Source organism: Pongo abelii, chromosome 1 (genome assembly GCF_028885655.2).
Source record: "Pongo abelii isolate AG06213 chromosome 1, NHGRI_mPonAbe1-v2.0_pri, whole genome shotgun sequence".
Lineage (NCBI taxonomy): Eukaryota > Metazoa > Chordata > Mammalia > Primates > Hominidae > Pongo > Pongo abelii.
Genome location: NC_071985.2, coordinates 146600448 through 146617780, shown reverse-complemented (window position 1 = coordinate 146617780; position 17333 = coordinate 146600448). Strand labels below are relative to the sequence as shown.

At 34.4% G+C, this 17333-nt stretch overlaps 1 protein-coding gene across 50 annotated transcripts in view; it reads right to left on the bottom strand.

Annotated features, from left to right (window-relative positions):
- Positions 1-17333, bottom strand: part of ODF2L (outer dense fiber of sperm tails 2 like) — a 74727-nt gene that overhangs the window by 25493 nt on the left and 31901 nt on the right. For 19 of the 50 annotated variants that reach the window (XM_063711345.1, XM_063711364.1, XM_063711391.1 and 16 more), the window contains 7 exons: positions 13363-13473; positions 11735-11839; positions 9698-9856; positions 8024-8109; positions 7780-7942; positions 6109-6234; positions 1540-2106 (listed from right to left, as the gene is read on the bottom strand). In XM_063711345.1, coding sequence (XP_063567415.1) covers positions 1978-2106; positions 6109-6234; positions 7780-7942; positions 8024-8109; positions 9698-9856; positions 11735-11839; positions 13363-13473 — 879 coding nt within the window. In that variant the 3' untranslated portion in view covers positions 1540-1977. Of the gene's footprint in view, positions 1-1539; positions 2107-4218; positions 5454-6108; positions 6235-7779; positions 7943-8023; positions 8110-9697; positions 9857-11734; positions 11840-13362; positions 13474-17333 lie in introns of those variants that run through there. The other 31 variants (XM_063711366.1, XM_063711407.1, XM_054531850.2 and 28 more) reach the window with 4 other exon arrangements.

Below are 17333 nucleotides of genomic sequence, written 5' to 3'. Positions count from 1 at the left end.
TTGGTAACAATAAAAAATTAAAAATATGAGAAAGGAGGTATTCATGGGTAAGATAAATGCATTGCTGTTATAAGAAACTACTATCTTTATTTATGAAATGGATACAGAAGTAGTATGGTGAGAGTTAAGAGCAGAGCAGAGACTCTGGATGTCTGCCACGTACTAGCTGTGCGACCTTGGGCAAGTTACCTAACCTTTCCATGTCTTAGTTTCCTGAAAATTAAATGAGTTAACATATCACAATTATTAACTCTGGCACATAGCAAGTGCTTAATCAATCATAGCAGCGCTGCTGCTGGGCTGCTGCTACAGTGGGAAAACAGCTCTGTACACAGAACTTTAATGTTGCAGACTAGAATTTAAATGCCAAGTATAAACAAGTTTCATACCACAGCCATGGTAATTAATCCTTTTTGCTTACATTTTTCATATCTAAAACAGGAGTATGAATACCTGCCTCTTTCAACATCTGTCCATCTATCCACAAACATCAACTGAGTGCCCAGATATTTATATGACTAAGATACATTTCGGCCCTTAAGGAGCTTACAGTTTAATGAGTAAAACTCAAGAGCTTTGCTTTCCTTTCATGTGGGCATTTAAGGCTCCCTTTGCATTAGGAGATAAAGAAAGGGCTGCAAGGGTCAAGTATGTTTTTAGTATGATGAGTACTAAGATTTTTTTTTAAAGTGACACTAATCTTGTTAGCAATTGTTGGGTAAAAAATGTGGCCAGTTCTGACACTCTGTGTTTTGCTATTTTAAGAAAAATACTATGAACCAATTGGGTCACTAGAAAGTAAGCATCTGTGGATGATATGACAGTCTTAAAAGTGAGGGGATCAGAGGGGACCAGGCCCCCATCTCTGATCAGAAAAAGAGCATAAAACATCTTAAAGAGATATTTCTGTTCATAGGCTGGAACTGTGTAGTTCACAACCTGCCTTTTTTAGTGATCTTTTAAGACCTGAGTGTTCCTCTGAATTAACAGCTCTCAAGTCATTGTCCAAGAGGAGTCACTATTACTTGATCCTTTGTAAACCACGTCATCCCCTTTTAGAGTATCCTGCCTTGACACACACAGTGGGAGATTATAGCAAACAAGTTCTTTTTCAACTTGGACAACTTCATCCCAATACTAAAGACCTTATTTTAAAGCTTCTTGATGTTAAGAGCGCTTATTTTGATCATCCCCATGAGTTGGCCATGGAAAGGGTGGGATAAGCTGTTCCCCTTTAATCTTTTATTTAACTAAGGGGCTCTAGAATGTCTAAAATAATAATATCAGATAATCATTAGTATAAAACGAATAAAAGAGAGTACAAATTGAAGACAGTCTGAATATCTATTCTTTATAAAGAAAGAATGCATGACCACGTTTTCATCTGTCATTAGCAGTTGGTACTTAATAGCGATGACTTAAAATTGTATACTTAAAACCTAACAGAAATTATAATGGCAACTCAGCATATACTTGAAACAATATTAAGTGTAGTATATTGAGACATTTAGTAGCTTTAGAAAGTATGTAATTACACCATTATTAAAAATTAAAATTCAGAATATTTTACTTTATTATATTTATATATCACAATATAAAACAATTATATACATTATTTAAAATCATATTGACCAAGACTTACTACAAATTCACTTGAATGGTGGCTACAAACATCACAAAGAATAAATCTGACTTCCATGTGTATGTGTGAGAAAAATATTCTAACAACCAATTTAATTTTAAAAGAAATTAAACCAAAGATAAATAAGAATTATCCAGCAAACAGGAATAGTAACAACTATCCTATTTTAAAGTTTCAGTTAGATAAATTATGTTTCAAAAATCTTTACATAAAAACCTCTAATACTACCACTCATAAATCATAAAATGTAACTGGTAGTATATTTATTTTTTTACCCAATCACATTTTAGACTCATAATAAAAATCTACTACTTAGAGAAAATAAATTTGATAATTTATTCAAACATTGTTACATAAGAAGTTTTAAGAAGCTGTAAATAATTCTTAATACTCTCATTTTGATTTTCCGATTTCTCAAGACTATTTTGCACTTCTTTCAAACACACTTCCTGATGTTGGGCTTTCTAAAGAAAAAAGGAAAAAAATACAGATAAGCAATAATAACATTCATTCCAAAGGACCAGAGTCATAATATTAAAAACATATATACAATAACTAGATAATTCTTTTTGATTTTTTAAAAGAATACTCACATCTGATGTGTTCATTCTTAGAGCTCACTCTTCTTTAAAATTAATAATTAAAGCACACACATGGTCGATCTTCACTGATATAATTTATAATACACATTCATTTAGCCCCAAATTATTACATATTTAACATGATTAACTTAATAGGTTCTTTAACAACTGTCATAATTTCACATGTAACATGATATATTTTCATACTAGTTTTTGCCATTTTCTGTCTAAAAATCCACATTTTATTCCAAAATAATTGAATGTCTTAAAAGTTGATAGAATTCTAGTTTTGATAATGTGAACATTTTATTTTTAGAATCCCTTAAAAAATAAAAAGAATTATTCATATTACAGTGGTTCTTTGAGGAAAAAATTTAAAACTGCAATACATTTTTTTTAACTAAGGTGCATATGAATCCCTAAGTAGGTGAGTTCACTGACAATGCTTTAGATAAAAACAGGTTGCAAATATCATCTAGCTTTCAATTAAAATATAGACACCTAGATAGAAAAGAGAGAACTTTTACATCCTTCATATCAGGTGTTCAATGACACCTGATACCTTCTGAAACTGAGCAATGCCCAGCTCAGGAAATGGGGCAGGTAAAAAACAATGAGCTAGGCTGGGCAGTACAAAGTCACAGGATGAATACAATGAGTTTTACTCAACAATTTGGAAAGAAAAATAGTAACACATACTTATTTTGTAGGGTAGAATGTAAAATGTTAATGGATTTTAGGATAATACATAAGACTTCAAAGACATTTCAGGCTTCAGGAGGGGTGCCTTGGATTAAGCTGCTGAGGTCATCCTCAGATCTGTACATCAATTCTGCACCACCCTATTAGGGTACTTGGACAGAAAATACAAAAAGGCCTGCAGGTGAGCAGGGCACTGTGGGAGACACCAGGGATATAGACGACTATGAAACATGCTTTCAGAGTGCTTACAATTCAAATGGGGCTGAAGCAGGTATATTAAATAAATACTGCCCACTTAACTGTCCCCTGGAAGGCATAAAACACACAAACTCATTTTTCAGCAATGTTTAAATCTATGCTTAGAATTCTAGAATTTTACTAGTATAAAACTTATCAGGTTTAACAAAACATCAGATCTTTTTTTTTTTTTAATTTTTATTATACTTTAAGTTCTGGGATATATGTACAGAACGTACAGGTTGGTTACATAGGTATACACGTGCCATGGTGGTTTGCTGCACTCATCAACCCGTCATCTACATTAGGTATTTCTACTAATGCTATCCCTCCCCTAGCCCCCCATGCCCTGACAGGCCCTGGTGTGTGATGTTCCCTGCCATGTATCCATGTGTTCTCGTTGTTCAACTCCCACTTATGAGTGAGAACATGCGGTGTTTGGTTTTCTGTTCTTGTGTTAGTTTGTTGAGAATGATGGTTTCCAGGTTCATCCATGTCCCTGCAAAGGACATGAACTCATCCTTTTTTATGGCTGCACAGTATTCCATGGTGTATGTCCCACATTTTCTTTATTCAGTCTATCATTGATGGGCATTTGGGTTGGCTCCAAGTCTTTGCTATTGTGAATAGTGCCACAATAAACATACGTGTGCATGTGTCTTTATAGCAGCATGATTTATAATCCTTTGAGTATATACCCAGTAATGGGATTGCTGGGTCAAATGGTATTTCTGGTTCTAGATCCTTGAGGAATTGCCACACTGTCTTCCACAGTGGTTGAACTAATTTACACTCCCAACAGTGTAAAAGCATCCTATTTCTCCACATCTTCTCCAGCACCTGTTGTTTCCTGACTTTTTAATGATCGCCATTCTAATTGGTGTGACATGGTATCTCACTGTAGTTTTGATTTGCATTTCTCTAAATGACCAGTGATGATGAGCTTCTTTTCATGTTTTTTGGCTGCCTAACTGTCTTCTTTTGAGAAGTGTCTGTTCATATTCTTTGCCCACTTTTTGATGGGGTTGTTTTTTTCTTGTAAATTTGTTTAAGTTCTTTGTAGATTCTGGATATTGGCCCTTTTGTCAGATGGATAGATTGCAAAAATTTTCTCCCATTCTGTCGGTTCCTGTTCACTCTGATGATAGTTTCTTTTGCTGTGCAGAAGCTCTTTAGTTTAATTAGATCCCATTTGTCAATTTTGGCTTTTATTGCCATTACTTTTGGTGTTTTAGTCATGAAGTATTTGTCCATGCCTATGTCCTGAATGGTATTGCCTAGGTTTTCCTCTAGGGTTTTTATGGTTTTAGGTCTTACATTTAAGTCTTTAATCCATCTTGAGTTAATTTTTGTATAAGGTGTAAGGAAGGGATCCAGTTTCAGTTTTCTGCATATGGCTAGCCAGTTTTCCCAACACCATTTATTAAATAGGGAATCCTTTCCCCATTGCTTGTTTTTGTCAGGTTTGTCAAACATCAGATGGTTGTAGATGTGTGGTATTACTTCTGAGGCCTCTGTTGTGTTCCATTGGTCTATATATCTGTTTTGGCACCAGTACCATGCTATTTTGGTTACTGTAGCCTTGTAGTATAGTTTGAAGTCAGGAAGCATGATGCCTACAGCTTTGTTCTTTTTGCTTAGGATTGTCTTGGTTATGTGGGCTCTTTTTTGGTTCCATATGAAATTTGAAGTAGTTTTTTCTAATTCTGTAAAGAAAGTCAATGGTAGCTTGATGGGGATAGCATTGAATCTATAAATTACTTTGGGGAGTATGGCCATTTTCATGATCTTGATTCGTCTTATTCATAAGCATGGAATGTTTTTCCATTTGTTTGTGTCCTCTCTTATTTCCTTAAGCAGTAGTTTGTAGTTCTCCTTGAAGAGGTCCTTCACATTCCTTGTAAGTTGGATTCCTAGGTATTTTATTCTCTTCGTGGCAATTGTGAATGGGATCTATTTATTTTACTAGCTTGGCCAAGTACTAGGGACATTACAGAAAAACCCACCTCATTTATTTTTTCAGAGGTTTCAATTACACAAAAAAACAGCACACATATTTTACAATATCAGAAAGTCAAATGGTGAGTTAAAAAAAAAAGTTTAGAAATAAATGGAAGGCCTGTGCTAAATTAAAGGTGATCGACGTTTTGTTCTAAGTTGTCATGAAACTTTTGATGGCAATAAGATCAAATTGTGCATGCCAAAAATCATTTAACTCTTGAATCTTTTAGGTTTTCAACTTTTTAGACATTTGGGAATTAAAAAAATAGATTTCATGGAGTCTCTGGATCCTGGAAAAAACACAGTATCATTATTCTCTATGTCATTATCTAGTAGACAGTTATTATGTAATTTAATCATGAGTAATGCTAGCTTTCAGAATATTCTATGCCAATTGACTGTTTCATGAGTATTCAGGAAAAAAAACAGAAGACGAATTAAACACAGTCAATTTGGTATTTTCATTTCATGGCTGAGTGGACTAAAGCATCCATCTCACATGTATATCTAACAATACTGAATGTTTAATACAAAATTATAACTTTCTAAAACAAAATATTCATTATTCAAGACAGATATAAAACTCACTTGTAATAATAGTTTAAATTGTGTTTATCTTTAAAAAATGAAAAATTCATATCAGGATGAAATCAAGTATATTATATCTGTAATTTTCATTAAGGAGTTGTCATTGCAAAAGTAGTATGTAGGGAAAGGGCCTGATGAGATTTGATGAGATTTGAGGGCAATGCAATACGTGCCATCCAAGGAGGCAGAATAATAAATTATTTGGCATATCATAACATTTTTATTTTTTATGTCTTACATTGCTTGTTATTTTTAATATTATCAGTAAAACAATAGACTTGATTCACTCACTTTGTATTTTCTACATGGTAAGAATGTTAAATGTTATCTTTTATGTTAAGCCATGCTAATACTTACACTGTTCATTTTGCAAACAAGTTGATTTTGTTCTTCATTTTTCTTTCTAAGCTCAGTTTCCAGATCTAATATTTTAATTTGTAAAGCACTCTCTCTAGATGACATTTTCTCTATTTCTTCAGCAACCTGTAATTTTTATCAAAAGAGTAAAATAAAGTCCTTTCTTTAAAATATGATTTAAAGCCTTGACAGTTATATTGTACCTTTTTTCTAAACAGATATTACTTGTATGTTATATCCAAGTTTAAAGATGTTCTATCTTGAAGAAGCACATATAGCATAAGTATGTACTATACTTATCTTCGCAGCATTAAATATCTGCAAAATTGGCATGAGATGGAAGAGATGTATACATTTTCACTGCTCCGTGACTTAGGTAGGTGTTTTCTCCGACAATATATTTTAAAAACAGACTGAGACCAATTACCATTTTTATAGCATTTCTATTCACCAGGGTGTTAAGAGCAGTGATGGAACATAGAAATTTCTTGTTAAATACTCATTATACACTTGGATTAATAGAATTGGGAGTAGGAATTGGTATACACACTTCCTACAAACACACACAAACACAGAGACTGGTTCTTCATTCACTCACGTCCAAACTGGTCTGAATTTGAATTTTCATATTTCTCTGATTACTTATTTTAGCAGGAAGTCTAGCTTAGTTATGTTCATCTAAGGAATCAGATATGTTTCCTTCTAAGGAAGCCTATTTGTAAGAATGCTGGGTTGGAGCCACAAGAATGAGAGTAGAGGCAGGGACTGATCCAGGAACAAGGAGCTAGTGGAAAGGACTGTCCTCCAACCTAATTCCTATGAACTCAGTTCTAACTTATTATAAAGATTTCTTCTGTACATATTCCAAGCACAATTATGCATGAGAGATGCCAGTGTGAGCTGAAGCTATGGGAGAAAGCGCCCTTAGGACAAACATCGACGCCCTTGGCGCCGTCCCCTCAGTGTGGGCAATGATGGCACAACAGGGCAGTGATGGCACTCTCACGTGGGCAGAAACTACAGATAGCCCCATATTCCACTGTAGCAGGAGAGAAAGGAGAGGGCAGACATACCTCTGGGACTCTGAACTCTTCCTTTCAGGAAGGAATCTAAGAGCATACCTGGCACTTCCAAAATGCACTTAGGCTGAACCCTACCAGACTATGAGAGTGCTGAGAGCTAAGGCCAGGTCTTATTCATCTTTGCGTCTCAAGCACTAGCAGATTGCCTGATACTGAAGTATTCATTGAATGCTAACCTAATGGATGTAACTGAAATTTAATATTGTATGTATTTATCTATGCAACAATATTTGTCAAAAGGGACTTGAACTTTACAGCTCACTGAATCCTGATCAAAACAAAAATTTTCAATTATTTGCACATTCAATTTGGTTGTATATAAAAAAGGTACAGGAGGAGATTATGTCTTCAAAGTGTTTTCCATCTCTGCCCTTTCCCCAGCCACATTACCATTTATCTAGTGAAGTAGCTCTAGCCTAGCAATATATCTGTTTTGCTTGAAAAGGAAGATAGTTAAAGAAGAAAAATGTAATTGCTCCCTTCACCCTGTCAGCAGGACAAAAACAATAACTACAGGTTGGCAAAATGTTTAAAAAGATGACTCTTTGGTAAATGAATTAAAAAGTTTCTAAATAAAGGCCATGCATACCTTTTGTCTTCCTTCTTCTAAAGCAGCTTCCAGTTGTCTGGCCAATGCTGTATATTCTGCAGATTTCTCTTTTAACTTAAGATTGCTGTGCTTAAGACATTCTTCTTGGTTTGCCAGCTTCTTCTCAAGCTCTTTATTTTCTGTGTCCATCTGTTCTAATTTTCTTTTTACAGAAAACATATATTTTAAAATTTTAGTGTGCAGAGAAATATGCAGCAGCAATGTTAAGTAATTTAATACTTACTGTTGAAGGTTTTCACACTTCAACTGAATGAGATAGTTTTCCTCTTCCAGAGAAAGCTTTGTCAGAAGATTGTGATTTCCATCAACCTAAAAGAAAAAAAAAAAGTTTTCTTAGTCATTTTCTTCACAATCAACTTCCAAAGAAATCCATATAATTTATTGTTAGAACAACCACAAACAACAAGAAGGTATAAATGTTACTACTCTTACACAGAAAGACACCAAGAAAACGTTATATTGTTAAAATGGAAGTTTTAAATTCCTGGTTAAATTTAAAGAAGCTATGTTGCCTGTATTGGAAAATAACCAACTAAAAAAAATTCAGGATGATGGCAATTAAAACACTTTGAACAACACCTTATTGAAGAAAGATATTTATTTTGTTAAGTTGAAATAGGAAAATTTTAAGCAGTATTAATCTCTTATTTTTGGATACCTAGGGTTTCTCTTATGGTTTTCTGTTTCACCTAAAAATACTGATTAATAATTGAGTATCTGTGAAGTCGAAACTGTAAGTAAAATACATATTTTTTTGAGAAGCAAAGTGAAGTAAACAAATCAACCAAAGACACACTCACCCAAGACAGAATATTCTTCCCACTGCTTCAAAAACTGCTCTAAATAATGTAAGAAGCTTTGATTTAAGGAAAAAATTTTTTTCTCATAATTCCAATTAGTAATCTAGGCTAATCTATGTCATTTGACATTTTACTAGAAAAATCTCTTCTCAGGAATTTAAACTCTAAAATTTTGTCTGCTTATTTTTATCTAACTTTTAAGTTCAGGGGTACAAATGCAGGTTACACAGGTCAACTTGTGTCATGGGGGTTTGTTGTACAGATTTTTTCATCAACCAAGTATTAAGCTTAGTACCTGTTAGTTATTTTTCCTGATCCTCTCCCTCCTCCCACTCTCCACCCTCTGAAAGGCCCCACTGTGTGTTGTTCTTCTCCATGTGTCCACGTGTTCTCATCATTTAGCTCCGACTTTTTAAGTGAGAAAATGCAGTATTAATTTTTGCAAAATTAAAATCCAGATTATATTTGGAAGATAGACAGGGAATGCTTCCTAAAACTGTCTTGAAAGTAAAAAGAAAAAAGACTTGTCGCCATCCTTGGACTGCTCCTTTAAAAAAAATTTCATTAATTAAAAAAATATTGAGTGCTTACTATGTGCTAGGTAGGCATTGAGCTAGGAGAAGGCTATGTGGCTACTAACAGGATACACATGATCCATATTCTGATGGTATAAAAAGTAAAACAGGAAAAAAAAACAGACTGAAAAATATCCCAAAAAACTTGACGTACAATTCTAATTAAAATAAATTCAATTTTTGTAATGTAAGTTTCAATAATTTACCTTATCCTTACATCAAGGAACATATATGTAAGCATAACTTTGCTCCTTCTCTCATTCTATTACCAAGTCTTCAAATGTCTATAGATTTGCATGAATAAACTAAAATAGGAATTTTAATTACCAATTTTTCACCATAAAATACTAAAAGAATAGCTTGCAAAACAGTATTATAGTATCTGCATGAAAATGATGTTTTACGAACTAAGTAGATGGGAATTTAAAAATCAAGCCCTGACATGAGTGCCCTCAACTGGTGAAATCATTCCAAAGCACTCTTCTAACGCATTTAGCAAAACTCAGAAGGACGGCTGGACACCTGGCCCTGAAGCTCCCTAATGGTGTGTTCCTGGTCTGCACACTTCCCCTTGCAGCACTGCAGACTCTCCTGACACTCGTGAAGCCTCCGTTTCGCCGCCGTCAAGGAATCACAGACACGCTCTAACTCCTTCAGATGAGACTCCATCTGGCCTCTCATCTGAGTTGTGGCAGTAGGGAAATAAGTGCAAGATAAGATCACACATTCAGCATTAATATTTTTATTATCTTAAATACTAGATATGCTTATAACATAAGTATTTTAGGTATAATGGCTTTAAATAAGAACACAACTGAATAAATATTAATTTAAACTCTGTTAAATAAGAATGTATAACTAAAAAGTGGGGTAGACTTTAGTTTTCAAAAAGTTTGTTGAGCACATAAATAGGGTAAATTAGCCTACAGGGTGGATGTTTAATTTTTAAAAGCAAATTTTTTAAATCCTGACATTATATTCAAGCATGGATTATCACTTATAATCATTACTAATAAAGCTGTAATTGTCTACTGTCCAGCTATATGTTCTAAAGGAATTGTCACTTTTAGTCATTCAATCTTGTAACTCAGATACTTACCTAAATTAGAGCAGCTTGCTTCACTCATCTTAGCCAAAACTGATAGGGTTTACTGTATATTATTTAAAAATTGCTAGTACCATCAGTTCTCACTTGCCTTTAATTTGGCCATTAATGTTACTATCAACAAATCTCTCTAATTTCATCTACATTAATCTGTTTTGGCTACTGCAGTTCCTCGCTGCAGCACTTTTGTGGAGATGTGAAAAGCAGCAACCTTAAGAATTGTTTGCACTGCTAATTACAAAAAATAGCCAGACTCTTTCCCTCAGACAGGAACACCTAATAGTTTCTGTATAGTATCTGGCATTCTTGATCAGAAAGATAAAACCAGAACAAAGGATCCCTCAGTGTCCTTAAAACATCTTAGAGGCCATGAGAAAACAAGGAGACTTAAAACAGTGAAGAAAAAGAAAAATTTCATTAAAAAAATAGTTGTCTTGTTAAATACTAGTTAGAAAATATTGTGACCTCACAGTATCTGAAAAAGACAGGCTCCAGCCCTTTCTGTCATTTGAACAGGACTGTAAAATATACTTTTATTTACAGTGCTGCCTAGCAGAAAAGGAGACATTTGCACTGGTATGTTTCATGAGAAAATGAGACCAAAAGACATGAAATGGTTTATTTGCTGGCCTGCTAAAAATAGGTGAAAAGTAATTCCATGAAAGCAGTAAGTTGTGCATTCAGTGAGCTATCTTTATTTCTGTATAACTGGAGGACGCTTGCTCTGGCTGACCTCGTCTTCACATTATTGCCTTGCTCTGACTTCTCAATCCTAAGATAGGGAGCAACCCAGAGAGAGTAACCTTATTAGATTCAGATGGAAGCGACCACTAACATCGCATGACCTCTGCTGCCAGGAGTCAGCATCCTACAACTTTCACTGCTTCTTTACCAAAACAACACAAAAACCCAAACAGAGATGCGGTTTCATTTAAAAACTTTAAAATATTCACAAAAACATCATAACTTGCCAATATTGGCCTTCCCTTCATTCTGTTGCAATAGAACAAATAAAAGGAAATGATCGTTTTTTAAAAGATATTATTTTTCTTCAAAAATGCATTTAGCAGATATTGGCTTTGCTTTTGTAGATGTAAAACATTTATAACCAGAAAAAAAGGGTGAGATTAAAAATGAGAGATACTTAGGTTTGTATACTTATAATTGGTAACCATTTTTTGAGCTATTTAAAGTCTGCTCTTGCATCAGAAAAATTAAACATTTATGTTATTTTCCAAATATTAACAAAAAAGTGAAAAAACATTCACATAAACAAACAACATTTCCAGTCTGGAAGAAACATTATTTCCTTGGAAAACAAACTCTTACAGAGGTTAAGACTAGCACTTTCCTAAGTATGAACTAGAGAAAATGATCAAAATGAATGAATTTGTGTACTATTCATAAAGTAAAAAATATATAAAATATTATTTTATTTGAAATTCCAAACGTACCTTCTCTACATTTTTATTTTTGGTTTTTGTTATTTGGTTATTTTTATGTAGCAAATTTTCACATCTGCCTTTAACTATTTCAGCTGCTTCTTGCAACTTTTGTACCTGAAAATAAAGTATTAGAGAAACGTATTATTTTTAGAATCATAACATGAGATAAAAATCTAAAATTTAAAATTTCATTTTAAACAAGTCATTATTTTCCTATCAATATCCTTGATTGGTTCATCTAATGTTATTCCTTCTTTAAATATGGAATCACTCAGTGCTCTACTCTAACCCACAATCTTTGTCTGATTTACCTGTCTTCTCTCATCAATACTTCTAAACTCTCCACTTGAGCTTTGAAGACTACAAAGAGTTTCATTTGCAGACCAATGTCACTTCAAAGAATCAGTCTCTGGTCCAAACTAGCTTCCATTTAAATTATTTTTCCCACCAAATCAAAATCTGCTAGAAAAAAAAAAAACATTCTAGGCCCTGCACCTACAATATTGTCACTCAACCACAGTATTCCTGCTGAGGGATTAAACCCAAATAACCAGCTGGAAGACCCTGATGAATAACAGGTCCCACAGTCCACCACAACCTCCATTCCTACCTCAGATCTGGATGACTGAAATACTCTAACTGGATGTCTCAACTCTTAATTTTCCCATCTAATCCATCAAGATGCAGCCCCTTCCTACTTGTCCACACTTTGCCCCCCTTAAGCTTTCATCCTTAGTTCATTCTTTTTTTTTTTTTGAGATGGAGTCTTGCTCTGTTGCCCAGGCTGGGAGCACATTGGTGCAGTCTCAGCTCACTGCAACCTCCACCTCCTGGATTCAAGCAATTCCCCTGCCTCAGCCTCCTGAATAGCTGAGACTACAGGTGCATGTCACCACACCTGGCTAATTTTTGTATTTTTAGTAGAGACGGGTTTCCCCACGGTGGCCAGGCTAGTCTCGAACTCCTGACTTCAAATGATCCGCCCACCTCAGCCTCCCAGTGGATTACAGGTGTAAGCCACTACACCCAGCCAGTTCATTATTCTTTAATTCAAACTCTCTCTGACCAGTGTGTTAACCATCATGCAAGGACCTGCATAAATCCCATCTTATGTAGCTTTTTCTTGAATACTACATTTCCAAAAAAAAAAGGTGTCTATAAATTACCATTGAACACATGGTCTATTTCATATTTATTGTCATATGTTTTTTTCTTGGTCTTTCATGTGAATAATCTGAATTATACTTTATTTCTTGAGAAAGGAGGCATAATGAACTTTAATGACCCTAGAAGGGAGTCATTAATCTAAATCAATACCATTAAATATACATGATGACAAACAAATATAACCAAGATTAACAGGAATACATTAAGGGTCACATTATACCAATGTAATTAATTTTAAATCTACTTTTAGGAATATCCAGTATATCCATATGCAGTGTTTGAATCAGGAATCAGCAGAATCATCTATTTATAAAGATGTGTGGGACCTTAAGAAATATTTGAGACATACCATATTATAACCCACAATGATAGCCCCACCTCTCTTCAGTTCTGTTTATTTAGATTACAAAGAAATAGTGTTTTAAATTGTCTACCAATTTTAGTAAACACTAAAATAAATGAGTAGTCACCTGAGTTTTATACATTTCAATAAGGGTTTTCTGTTTTTTTTCTACTTCTTGCAATTCTAAGAGTTCATTTTCAACAGATACAACTTCATCCTTCAAAGCAGCAAGTGTAGTCTAGCAAAAAAGATATAGATTTTATAAGTCATTAGAATACATTTATACTCCAGTGCTACAGAATTATTATGAAAACATAACTCATGTATGAACAAAGTTGATAAAATAATTATTTTTTATTGCATGCAATACTATCTAAAATTTAGGAATTTCACAAAGCTAGTGACTAATACTTATGAACATCCTTATTAAGATTTACACAGGACATATGATTTTTAAAACTTTTTAAATTTACTGACAAAAAAACTTGGAAATGTTCCTAGATATGAAAAATCAATAGAATACAGAGGTTACTGGAAAAGAAAAATACACAAAAATTATACTTAGTATATGATAAAGGTTAGATTTTTAAATCAATGGAGGAAACATGGACAACTAAATAAACGGCAATAAGACAACTGTTTAACTATCAGGAAAAAAACAGGTTAACTACCTGCCTCAGCCCAACACTAAAGAAGCATCAAATGACTTAAATAAAAACTTTAAAAATTTTCAGACAATTCAGATAAAACTATTTCAGGATAACAAAAGTCATAAAGAGCATAAAATTAAAAGAAGACATGTAGAAATGTAAAAGTCTGAGATTTTATCTTCCTTGCAAGCTTACTAGTTAGCCTACTGCAATTTCATGGATGCTAACAGAAGGTACAAGATTCCTAGGTCAGAGACAGGGGACTTATTACTCACAGCAATAAGAGTAGCAAGACTGTCACCATTTGTATCAGTTTGCTGAGCCCCAATTCCCACAGAGCAACCCAAAGAGGCCAGGTGGCAACTGCATATGCAGTCAAATGCATTACAGAAGAACAAACCTGAGTTTAGGGAACTCAAATTTCTTATAGCAGGCAGTAAGCATGCCTACCCATACTCCTAAGGGAGACACAGTTATCATATTCCAAGGATATCTACTATACAAACATCCTTGAAAAGACAGTCTACATGGACAATATCTTTGATTACAAGATGTGCAGAGCTGTGAGAGCACTCTCAAGAGAAGCCATTTAAAAAAATGTGTGTGCGTGTATCTCTCTCCAAAATTTCATAGCTTTCCAATACAGTTTAAACGGCAAACAAAATATGAAAAAGTATTAGCAAATGACAAATTTGATGTCTTGTCAAATAACATTTGTCATTAGAAAAATAAAACAAATATAAGATTAATATCCTTAATACATAGTTATTATATATTAATTAGGACAAAAGACAAATATAAAAAATAATAAGTAATTCAAAAAGGCAGAAATGTGAATGATTGATGAATACATGAGCCAATATGTTCACTAGTTATTTTTTAAAATGCTGTAGACACTGAAGGTTCTATTAGTGAACAAAACAGACGACATTCCTTTCCTCCATGAAGCTTACACACTGGAGGGGCAGACAGACAAAAAGTAAGAATAAGCAGTAAAATACAACAAACACAAAAGCAGCTAGGAATGACATGTGGGTGAAGGCCTCCTGAGAAAGAGACTTTTGAGTAAAACTGACAGGAAGTGTGTCTGTTTAAGGGAAAAAGGCAACAGCGGGAGGAGGCCTAGCAAGTTAGGGGAAAACAACAAGAAAGCCAGTGAGGTAGAAATAGAGAAGAAAGGGGAAGAATGGAAGGAGATGAGAGTGGAAGAAGAAGAGAGGTAATAGAAAATGAGATGGTATAATGCCTTGTAGGTATTTATGAACCAAGATATCTCTGGGGAGTTCTGAGCAGGGCAGTGACACGATCTGACTACTTTTTTTTTTTTTTTACTTTTTAATTTGTATTTATTAATTTATTTTTGAAACAGGGTGTCAGGCCCAAGCTGGAGGGCAATAGTGTAATCATGGCTCACTGCAGCCTCAGCCTCCCCAGCCCAAGCGATCCTCCCACCTCAGCCTCCCAAGTAGCTGAGAGGCGCACACCACCACACCTGGCTAATTTTCAAAAATTGTTTGTAGACACGAGGTCTCAGTATGTTGCCCAGAGTGAGCTCAAACTTCTGAGCTGAGGTGATCCTCCCACATTGGCTTCCTGAAGTTGTAGGATGAGAGGCAGGAGCCACTGTGCCCAGGCAGTCAATGACCTTCAGTGAAGGACACATCAGAACTCAGCACCTGGAATCACTATGAGAGCCCTTTGGAATTTTCTTTTCTTTTTTTTTTTTTTGAGGCAGTCTCACTCTGTTGCCCAGGCTGGAGAGCAGTGGCATGATCTTGGTTCACTGTAGCCTCTGCCTCCTGGGTTCAAGCGATTCTCCTGCCTCAGCCTCCCCAGTAACTGGGATCACAGGTGCCCGCCACCACACCCGGTTAATTTTTGTATTTTTAGTAGAGACAGGGTTTCACCATGTTGACCAGGCTGGTCTTCAAACTGAGCTCAAGTGATCCTCCCGCGTCGGCCTCCCAAAGTGCTGGGATTACAGCGTGAGACACCACACCCACCTGACTACATTTTTATAGAAACAACTCTACTGCTAATACTGAATGCTGCCTGCAGGGGCCAGGGCTGAAGCAAGGAGAATGATCAGGAGGTCACAGTAACGATGAGAGATGATGGAGGCTTGAATCCGGGTAATGACAGTGGTGCTGGTGAGAAGTGGTCAAATTTTGAATATACTTGAGGTAGATTTGATGACAGACTGGAAGCAGTGTATGAGAGAAATGATGATTTTCCATTAACTGGGATGAGGAAAACTGTAGGATTTACTATTTTGGGAAACATCAAGAGCTCCATTTTGGACATGACAACTTTGAGACACCTATTAAATATCGAGGTGGAGATGTCAATCAGGCAGCAGAATATATGTCTGGAATTCAGGGACTAGGTCTAGATTAGAGGTATAAATTTGAAAGCCTCGAGCACATAGATGGTATGTAAAGCCACAAGAATAAATGAGATTATTTATAAAATTTGGAGAGATTTGTTTTAAAATTAGCACTTTTAATTACCTAGTATTGGAAAATGTATAGGGACTATTTCACTTATAGTAGACACATTTAATTTGGAAATATAGAACAATATTAAAAATGAGTCTCTCTTTTGACCATACAGTTAAATATATCCTAAGAAAACAGATAAGCAAAAAAGACTCAAAGAAACTATGTTTTTATTTATAATAGTAAAAAACTGGAAGTAGCTATTGGAAGTAGGGTATATATTACATATAAAATAAAAAATCATATATATGCTAAAATATTAACTCCAGTTATCTTTCAGTTATGAGATTATAGGTGATTTAAATTTTTTTCCTTTTGTGCTTTTCTGTTTTTCTAACTTTCTATAAGAAACAAATACAACTTTTTAACCTTCCAAATAAACTTTCTGTTGTGTCTAATAGAGAATAGAGGAGGTTACTTGGCCTTGGAAGCAGTATTCACAGTTTATTTTTCATTTGCAACTTTAAAATCTAAAACTATTCTAAAGTAATTAAAAGTAATAAAACACAAACATCTAGGCTGCAAAAAAACTGCATTTACTCTGCAAATAACATATGCCAAACTTATTTAAATGTTTTCCTTAAAAATCCAGAAAATAATGCATTAAAAATACATTTCTTAACTATTAATAGAATATGCTAAGATACAAATTTAACTTAATGACTTTTATAGTCTATATAATTTAAAATTAATTCATCGTTTTATCAAAAACTAGTTTATAATATCTTTCTAATCCTTTCTCTCTGAAGGATTTCAAGAAAATAAGAAAATAAACGTAATAAAATTGCTTTCTCTTTCCAAATAGAGCAATTTAAGCATTCATTCAATAAATATTCATTGACAGTTAAGTATATGTCACACCTTCCCTGGGCAACCTGTATGTACACAAAGATAGGAGTTTACAAGGACAGATTCATTGAGAAGACTTTGGGAGGAAGTAGCATTTGAGC